The following is a 10459-nucleotide window of genomic DNA, read 5'->3' as shown; positions in this document are numbered from 1 at the left end:
AAGGAGATTTTCTGGGGAGTCTGTATAGTATATATTGGCCGCCTGCAATACCCACTTGGGTGGCGCAATGGATACTTTCTTGCCAATTTGATAATGTATTGCAGCTACCCAAAGATCTGCTTGAAGATTACACACAAGGCTAGCCACGATTACGAGTTAGTGTCTCACATAATATCCTGAAATCAGCGCTGCTTATAAAATGAAATTTACTGTGGATTTTTTGCGACCCTAGACTCAAAGTCGGGAACTAGCGGGGCGAGTCGGGAATTAGCGGGGCGAACGTCGGGTTGATAGTATGAATACCTACTTTCCCCGATTCAAGTTTTAAGCCTTTTAATACGATCTATTATTTCATTGGTTGCACAAAACGATCGTAAACGATAGTCAATCAATGAAGGTCATCTTTTTAAACGTTCATAAGTTGGCGGGGAGTGGGGTTAATTGATAGTAAATGTTCCTAATTCCTGTCTATATTCCTGTAAACTATGACATGCAGGAAGGGGTCCGGCCATGCTCGATTATAAGTTCTTCCAGGCTGTATGGGATGGAGATGTGGAGACTGTGAGGAGGGGGCTGGAGGAAGGGGTGGATGTCAACAGGAGCTTACAGGTTAACTCTTATTTCGGCCGGGTAAGTTGGAAAACGTTTTATGAATTCTATACTGTTAGAGCACTTCCGTTTTTTGTATATTTTGTCCGGGACATGCTATGGTCATGATATTGGGATGACGGGTAGATTTTAAGGGCCTAATTTCCAATAATGGGAAAATGCCATTACTGGTAAATAATGATGGGATTTTGCCTCCGGGGGAGGACACATACTTCCGCGGAAGGGCTTTGTGAGAGATGTAGATTTTCATGTTCTCGCGTTTGGGTGGACGGATTCTTTTGGGACTCGGTATATGTTTTGCTATTGGGCTGTAGATGATGCACGTTCTTTTGTTACTCCGTGAAGGAGGTCTGGACCTCCGGACGGCACGCAATTTTATACGCCGTCTACGGGCATGCACGAATGTGTATTTTTGCCGTTGCTGCTTTCGCGGTCAATGTAATATTTCAAATGCACCCCTACAATTTTGAGGCAAATTGGAATGGTCCAGAAAACCCGTTGTTTGGAATAGCGGGGGGGGGGAGTAAAAAGTTCAGGCAGATGTAACGAGGGGCCGATAAGTGGTTCCAGATGTTTTTGTCCGTGCTTTAGGTATGCTTAAGGTTTTTGGAAGATGTTCGCAGCCAAAACGCACTATTCTGTACGTAGCATTTCTGGCATGAATGAATGAATGAACTTTATTGCTCGACAGTTGTACATGGTACAATGTATGGCATCAATAACAATGTGATCAATACAATCAAGTCTATTCTAAGAGACTACTAGTATTACTACAGGAATATGAACGTAAACGGTGTATGACATGATGTGCGTTAGGCGTTGCTATCTGTTACAATACTTTCTCTCTTTTGTAATGCACTACATATATATAGCAGTTTCTATATCGATGTAATTGCATACTTTAGAAACATCCCTTTAATGTTGTGAAAGTGTTTTCGTCCGGCTGTTGCAGCCCTTCCCGCGGGCGGAAGTAGCTTGCAGTAGCTTGCTTCGCGGCCTGGTATGCAAATCTTGCATGACGTATCCGCGTTATGCGTCTCTGATTGGTTGTCAACACAAAGGCGCTGGGACGCCAAACAATTTTTTGTTTGAAAATATGCACTACATCGCTGTTTTCCACGAGTGCATAGGCACATTTAGTGAAAAAGGGCACAATTCAAATAACCTTTGGGGGAAATTTATGTTCCTTTGTTGATTATGTTTACCGAAGGAAAACATATTATATTTGCTCATTTCCTCCTCTTCTTCTTCTCCAAACACCTAAAAATCGTAGATATTTTCGTAATTAGAGCCTGGAGGAAAATTAAATTCAGCATGCTAGTAGGTTGATACGTTAGACATTGAACCTTTGTCATTTTGGCCAACATAGATGTGAAAAAATGACTTTATTGGCAAAAAAATGGGTAAAAAAAGTTGCATTTTAAGCCAAAAATCGAACAAAAAGAACGCGTTTGGAACATTCGAACAACCATGGAACAATGGAACAGCGTGTTCGATAACCGCGGTCAATGACCCTAGCGCTACGCACGGAACACCCGAGCGTTCCAAATATGGGCATCCGCCCGCGTATGACACGAGAAGAGATCGGTGGATCAATGTCAGCGGTAAGTTTTCATTTTTCTTCGTAAAATACGGTCATATGAATACCAGTCTCGAGTAGAGAATATTGCATTGGGATTTTGGGTTCAATATCCACAAGTAGGACTGCAGATTTCCACAGAATGCCGGCGACTTTGTGTAATTTTTTGCATGTCACCGCCGGCTCAAATAAAAAAAAACACTCATAATTTACACTAGCTCCTGACTTGATAGAATCTCGTATGTATAGAGATTTAGGCTTGCTGCCGTTTTGAAAATAAAGTAAACAGAATTGTGTTCATCTGTAACTATTGTCGACTTTGTAATGTGGGTGCGGGGCCGGGGGAGGGGGGCGTTTGTTTACGTTTATATAAACATGGATGTGACATTACATTTTGTCGTTTTGTCAGACAGTTTCAATCTTTTTCGGGATAATACAGTACAGTTCATGGGATAAGCATCAAATGGGGATTCATCGGGATATCCCGGGATTTTTCGGGAACCATGTTGACTAAGATTTTTACAGACAGACGGTGCGGCGCATGTTTGTTTCCAAATTATGCATGATGATAACATTAGCACAAACGGCTAGTGTTATTAATCAAATATTTCTTTTTTAATATCGAAAATCTTAGTGGCTTAATAATGTTTAGAACGATAACAAAATAATACAACCTTCTTGGTACGAGAATTTCTGTCTGACCTTGCGATGTGGACGGCCCTAAGTACTGCTTTTGATGTCACCCGACCCGCGCTATCTCAGATATAAAATCTAACACATCCACGTGCTATGTCGCCAGAAGTTCATTTTTCTCCTAGATAGGGGAGGTCGACGCACGGAGCTGCGGAAGGGAGATTAAACATTATACAAAAGAGGGGGGGCGAAGCATAATTAAAAAGTTCTTTACGCCTCTTGGCTGTGTTTGCGATCAGCGACGAACAAGAATTGATACATTTCTGTGACTGGGCCACGTTGCCATAGAAACGGCACGCAGCATAGCTATCACCGCGCGGCGCCCAATCACAGCACACAGACGGGGACCCGCCCACTGGCTGGGCGGCAAGATTTCAAACTCAAAGGCTCGATGCTCCGCCCCAGAGACTCCGGCCGCCCTGGCGATTGTAGCGATTTTCCGCCTCAGTCCTGCAAGCGGCATTGTATTTTTCTCATCCCGATTTCACTCCAAAACAACGTTTTCACAAGTGACATCGAGAACTAGAATGCTTTTTCCACCGGAAGATTTTTTGCCAGCCGCGTGGAAGTACTTGCTTTCAGGGTAATACGTACGTCGACGTGGTCGGATCGTTGATTGTTGATGCAAGGGTTTATTTATTTATGTGTACGTGTTTGCATGGAAGGGGTGAGACGCTTGCCGCGGGATTTTGATGTGCAAACGTTCCTAATTTTCGTAATACAGAGACTACTTGACGCAGTCTGCTTATGAGAAGATGAGTAGACCTCAACAAGCCAATTTAGTACAAGATGTCACAATGAAATACAACTACTACTACAGCCGGTACGCCCCATTTTATTTGAAGGTTTATAAACTTGCCGAAACTCACCGGAGACGAAGGGGTTATTAAAAAATCATTCCTGCTATTTTCTTACAGTTTTCGTGAGTTTTTCGCTGCACAATAGCTTTGTAAAAATGTAGCAGTTCACCTATTACCGCGTGAGGAACGCGTCATACACAATATACACTCCTGTGCTATCGGTGGATAAAAATTTTGGCAAAGTTGACTGACGTCAGGGTGCTCCATTGGCCCTGCCCAGATCGCCCGACAGGACGTAAAAATAAACATTTGGCACGCCGCCATCGGTGACAGAACCCGCGGTAGACTTGGAGATCTCGCACCACACGCGGATATCTCGCGGGATTTTTCGGGACGCCTATCCCGAAAAATTCCGTATCCCGATGATGCATATCCCGTGAAGTTATCTCTCTAAACATAATAAGGATAAAATCAGTTTCTGATCACATTTGAAATGCTTACTCTCCTGTTTGTATCCTCATAAGACTCTTAAGATTGGACCTCTGCTAGGAAAGGAAGCAGAACTTGGTCCTAGAGAAACTGGGGAGGAGTAACTGCTTTTTGGCAAACTGGGGAGGAACCTAACAGAGCTGAACCCAGCCATCCACAGAAGGATACAACACATCACAACCATTTCTAGAAACACATTATTTCTCCATTTTGGCCAGTAAATATTCATTATGTATGTTAAATTTGCATAATATATGTAACAGTTAAGTCATATATAGCTTTTAAGTATGTATGTATGGTTTTATAGAGTGTGTAGTTCCAATATTTTACACAACTGTAGATTTTCATCATCATTGCAATGATCATTGCATGATAAAATTTCAAAGAACAATTATTATAGAAGTGGGTATATTCACTGGCTCGGCGATCAAAAGAACAAGTAAAACCCAACAAAACTGGCTTGATATATATCTTATATACTGTAGTATAAAGACTAAAGTGTACTGTAGGAATTAGTTCTTCATATCATTGTATATCATTTCGTATGATATACGTATTTACAATTAGCCTTCTGTCATGTATTTGTAACAATAATAAACTTATCATCATTATTATTTCAGCCTACGTCCTGTTTCCTATTTACAAAAATGTAATAAGGTAGTGAGATGAGCGCAGCAAAGTCCTTTGTAACTAAAGCTGTCAAAAAGACTCGAAGTTTACTTGCAGTCTGCAGAGGATTAAAGTTACATGCTGTGGCCTAATTGCAAACATGGTAAGAGTGTGTGCTGAGTGAATCATTGGTACTGTGGTATGTAACTATATATATCCTAGTATCTCCTATACATGGCACTACAAGACTAGTCTATGGTAATGATCTTTTAGTGGCAGACGGGTAGACTTGGCCTTACAACGGCAAAAACATTCAAATTCCCCAGTTATAACGTTGATGTTACTCTATAAACAGCATATAAAAGTCAGTAATATAAGCAAACTATCCTTCTACCTTTCCTTTCCTAATAAAGGTATAACATTAAATCGTAGGCAAGACCATCCTGAGGTAAACATATTGCATTTGCTTGCAAATGTTACCTTTCTAGTTTATGGTTTATTTTTGCTCTTATGGAACCCGGAAGTGCAGCCTAGGCCAGCGTGAGTTTGACCAAGGATCTTGGTTTGACGTATTTTTACCGATCAAAACATAAACAAAACTCCCGCTGAAGAAAGGAAATTATCCTGTATGAATACATTTCAGATCCCAGTGACTATGTTTTAACGACGGAAATATTTGAGGTCACGCACGATGTGCCCGCGTTTTAGCCTCAGGAATTTGTTTCGCAAGTGGGGCATGGTAGGCATGCACGGCCTACATGTATGTCCGGCACGCTACGTACGTACGTTGGTGTACAGCCAGCGATTCAGTGTCTTATAACATTTTTTTAACAATGACATTTTTAAGCATATTTGATCAATTTTTTTAACAAATGTTGCCTTGTAAACATAAAACATGAATAGATAATTATTAGAACATGGTCGTATTATATTCATATGATTAGAAGGAATATGCTATTGCGACACGTGCATAGAATTATATAGAATTTGACAAAAATCGGGGGGGGGGGCACAACCTAAAATTCTGATGCGCTACCTAGTTCTGTGCTGTCAAAAAAGTATTTCGAACACTGCAGTTGTTAATTGATCACACACTGTTTACATACACTTTTACTGTTCTCAATCTGCAAGATATAAAACTTAACGTTTTTATTGCATGTGCACAGTTTTCGGGCGGGAAAATGGTGTCTTTTGGTGGCCCCCAAACACCCCTTTGAGCGTGAAAATGGTCGCAACATTTGACCTTTGGTGTCTTTTCGGTCGGGTCCACTTGTATAACCGTGAACCTTTCGCACAGAGGGTTGTCCGGTATCGATTCATTCTTTATTACTGTGGCTGCTGCTATTCTGCATGGGATGGACGTGTGAGGAAGTGTTACCGAACTCACCTCTGTTGGTCTTCAGGGAAGGAGTCGTACAAACTGATTGGAATACGGCATAAATGTTTAATCTTCAGTAAGTTAGTAATACAAACTGAATACCGCCCTGTTCTACTTCCGCCGTATAAGTTCGATGTTTCTGAATTTGCTGGTAAAGTTCTTGTTGGTAATTGTATTCCTAGGGCAGTTTGATTTCTTGATCCCGTGTTAACTTCTTGACGAGTTCTTGACAAGTTCTTAGCGAGTTCCTGGTGAATTCTTGGCCAGTTCTTTGCGAGTTCCTAGCGAGTTCTTGGCGAGTTCTTGGCTAGTTCTTAGCGAGTTCCTGGCGAGTTCTTGGTGAGTTCTTGGCTAGTTCTTAGCGAGTTCCTGGTGAGTTCTTGGCGTAAAACTGGACCAGGTATGGTCTCATCGTCCTTCCATAGAATATCCTTTGGTATCTCCTGGTACCTCCTGATATCTCCTGGACCCTCTATATCCAGGCCTTTGATATCCCTTTTCTCGGGTTTCCTGGATCCTTGTATCCAGGCCTTTGGAATCCCTTTCTGGATTTCCTGGATCCTTGTATTCAGGCCTTTGGAATCCTCTTCCTGGGACTTCTGTGCCCAGGCCTTTGTGGTCCTACTCACGAACCACACCAGACTTCTGCCTCTCTGCTTGTGCCCTGTGCACTGCCTGTCTCCTTGTCTACCTAAGTCCCAGACAGAAGGGCTCCCTACCCTGGTGCTCAGGGGGGCAGGGATTTGGCGGGAAGCTATACTAACTTAATCTACTGGCGGGAAATTCAAAATTGGAAGTTGGCATTTACATTCTTTGTTTAAGAATATGCACCAAAACGCTGTTTTCTAGGGCTTCGTAGCCGGATTCAGTGAAAATATGCACAATTCAAAGAACCATTAGTGAAAATATATATTTCTTTGCGGATTTATGGTGTTTTTTGACTTGGATCGAACCCGCCCCGCGGAAGTGTCAATACGGGGGCAAGGTGTCTGGTAAAGGTAGCGTAAAAGTATGCAAATGAGTATTATGCAAACTTTTGCATATGTGCCTATATTACTACAACTTCTTGTAAACCCTTGTATATTTGACGTACTATAAGCAGCAAGCTTCTGTATGTGACATTTCAGACCCCAGTACTAGTCACTATGTTTTCGATCGAAATATTTGTAGTTTTAACGTCTGATTTAACGGTTCCGGTTGTCATTCTGAGTTTCATTACGAGTTCCTTGCGGCAGATTAGAATTTCATAGGTTCATGGGTACATATGGTTGTAAGCTGCAGATGTAATGTTGACCTGGAACGCTATATCTAACACATAAAATTTGACACCATCAACTATTCATAACAAACAACATATAAGAATATTCAATAAAAAGCCCGGAGGTATAAAATCTCAGATTTTACTTGTTATAATTGAGACTTGTGTAAGTTAGTAACACGTGGACAAGGCTTTACATAGCATAGATCATGTAAATGTGAAGGTCATTTGCAGAATTATGGATGAAATAACTTTTCTGCACTATGGGAATTATTATCCGATATAGTCAAGTCAAAGTTTATTGCAAAACGATTGTCACGGGTACAATGTATGGCAAATAATAAGGTTACTAGTTGGTATGAATCTATCATAATGCTATATATATGGTCAACGGTTACTGTGTTTGACAGAGTGTTATGAAGAACTACTGGCTAGAAAATATTTCAACTCTACACGTACGTTCTACATTAGGCTAAACTATACTTATGAAGGGTACAGTGAGCAGTTGTACCTATACAAAACATGTTCTACGACTACTACATTACTTTACATACAGAGAGTGTCGACTAAATTACTTGTCAGGAATGTTACAAGTCTACATAATGCTACGATACGCTACACTATATACATTTGTATGGCAAACTACATAAGGAGAGTAACAACAATAAAACTAGAGTTCCACGATCTCATACCTTCGCCAATGATGTTTATCTTTATGACTGACAAAGTAAAGATTATTCCTCATGATTATGCAAATGGAATCCTCATTTGCATGAATTATATCAGTTGATCATATTCTCCACCAAAGACAGCCTTATCGTAGCAAAGAAAGCCATCCTATCATTTCCTCATAAATTATGCAAATTAGGTCCTCATTTGAATAATTTATGTTTAATGATGTTCACCTTTACTTAACTTTCAAATACCCCAAGTATGAAATTCCAGGCAGTCACCATCATGGAATGATAACAGTTTCTCATTAATTATGCAAATTAAGTGTTAATTTACATACTAAATATCTGCTTGTGTTTCTCTTGTTCTCAATTACATATATCACAAGCTTAAATAGTCCTAAAACTGTCCTATAATGTAATGCAGCTGATTAATAGAATTTCCTAATAAATTATGCAAATTACATCCAGTTTTGAATATTGTCGCATAATTATGTCAAGCGTCACTTAAGCTACCTACATACCAAAAATCATGACGATCCGTCAACCGGTTCTTGAATTATCCTCTTTTGAATATTTCTAAAGAAATGCCCCTGCAGTTCCAGAGCAAGCCGCTAGTTGGCCCAAACCTACGTCACTTCTTTTTCAGCACAAGAGCTACCAACCATCCAAATTTCGTGACCCCAGCACGTCCAGATCATGAGATATCAAAACCGGAAGTTCCGCTGCAGTACCACAACAAGCCGCCAGGGGGCCCAAAATCTAATCATTTTGAGGTCTCATCAAGACCTACCCACCTATCAAGTATGAAGACAATCCATTTAAGCCTTCTCGAGTTATCGTGGTCACAGACAGACAGACAGACAGACACACGAACGCCTCTGAAAACATAACCTTCTTGGCGAAGGTAATAAGTGTGTTGAACAAGACCTAATGTCGAATAAAACCTAATAAATCTATAAAATAATTATTCAAACAAGGAAAATCGTAGATTTTGTACCTCCGGGTATTGTAATGTATGTTGCAGAATGTTGGGTGCATGTTGGGACTGTTCTTTAAATTAGTGAATGGTGTCTGGGTGTGTGTGTGTTCACGCGAATACCACGTGACACAACTATGCAAGAGGAAGCTACGCAACTTGACACCTGTGCGAACAAGAACAATATGATTATGAACGGGGATAAGTCCTATGAGTTGAGACTGTGCTTTTCAAAAAATCCACCTGTTCCACCTCCCCTCACACTTGGAGGCAAAGAAGTCCCGGTTGTTGAATGTGCCACGTATCTGGGCTTCAAACGTCACCGCAGCCTTGGGTGGGACAGCCAAATCTTACACATGGCAAAGAAAGGCTCAACCCGTCTTCACTTTCTCCGCATGCTCAAGAAGGGCGGGATGCCACCAGAGGACCTGGAAACTGTGTATACGACTCTGATACGACCTGTGTTAGAGTATGCAAATGTCGTGTACGTGGGCTGTAACACAAAACAGAACAACACTCTTGAGGCTGTACAGAGAAGGGCGGCGAGAATCCTACGGCAACAGTACTCAAACAACCCCCTTCTCCACCCTCCAGGACAGACGGGAAACTGCAGCAAAAACTCTGCTCAAGCAAATGCGGCATGTCAGCCACACTTTGCATTCTTTGATGCCCTGCGACAGACACCAGAGCACACGGCGGTCCCTGAGAAATGGAAACCACATCTCCGTTCCGAAGTTCAGAACTGAAAGACTGAGGAAACCTTTTCTGTTTCAGGCAATAAGCCTCAGCAATCAAGATTTGTAAATAGTCCGCCTCTGTTTTAATGGACCTGAGCTAAAAAATTTTAAATCTATTTAATTTTAATCGTCAATGTTGTGCTTTTTAATGTGTATCTCTTTTCAAGCTATTTTAACATGTAATCACTTGTGCAATTCAACCAAGCAATGAATATTGGCTGCCAATCAATGTGAATAAAAAAACAGTTTCAGTTTTAGTTTTTCGAAAAGTTTCGAAATGTTTGTAATTGGCTAAATGATCTGTGAAATCACTAATCCCCCCTAGCCGACTGGAGCCCAAAAATAGAAAGGACAGGGGGCATCCCGTGGCGAATCTGGCTGCCCGACCCTCAGCGACCAGCGATCAACTCCAGTGCGCGGAACGGAACTTGCTCTCGAAAATGTATCAAGCCGCTACGCTTCCCCCCGCGGCTGCCATCCCTCCCCACTTATCCCACACTAGTTCAAATCACGTAAAAAAACCCCATCAAAACATGCACAGAAGCGTGTTCATATCTTTCATGTTACGGTTAAAACTTAGAACCTCATTTTGAGCGAACGTTACAAACACGAGACAAAATAATATTTTCGAAAACAAATCGCAATCTTATCAGCAAG

The 10459-nt window shown here is 41.2% G+C and overlaps 1 protein-coding gene across 1 annotated transcript in view; it reads left to right on the top strand.

Moving 5' to 3' along the window:
* Positions 1-510: 510 nt before the first annotated feature.
* The window catches only part of LOC109463601 (death-associated protein kinase 1-like), a 33925-nt gene continuing 23976 nt past the window's right edge, over positions 511-10459 (top strand). Inside the window, 1 exon segment of the mRNA XM_019760454.1 lies at positions 511-630. Coding sequence (XP_019616013.1) covers positions 511-630 — 120 coding nt within the window.

This window comes from Branchiostoma belcheri, unplaced genomic scaffold, assembly GCF_001625305.1.
Source record: "Branchiostoma belcheri isolate BF01 breed outbred unplaced genomic scaffold, Haploidv18h27 scaffold129, whole genome shotgun sequence".
Taxonomy (NCBI): domain Eukaryota; kingdom Metazoa; phylum Chordata; class Leptocardii; order Amphioxiformes; family Branchiostomatidae; genus Branchiostoma; species Branchiostoma belcheri.
Note: the sequence above shows the minus strand (reverse complement) of the source record. Positions and strands in the feature narration are given on the sequence as shown.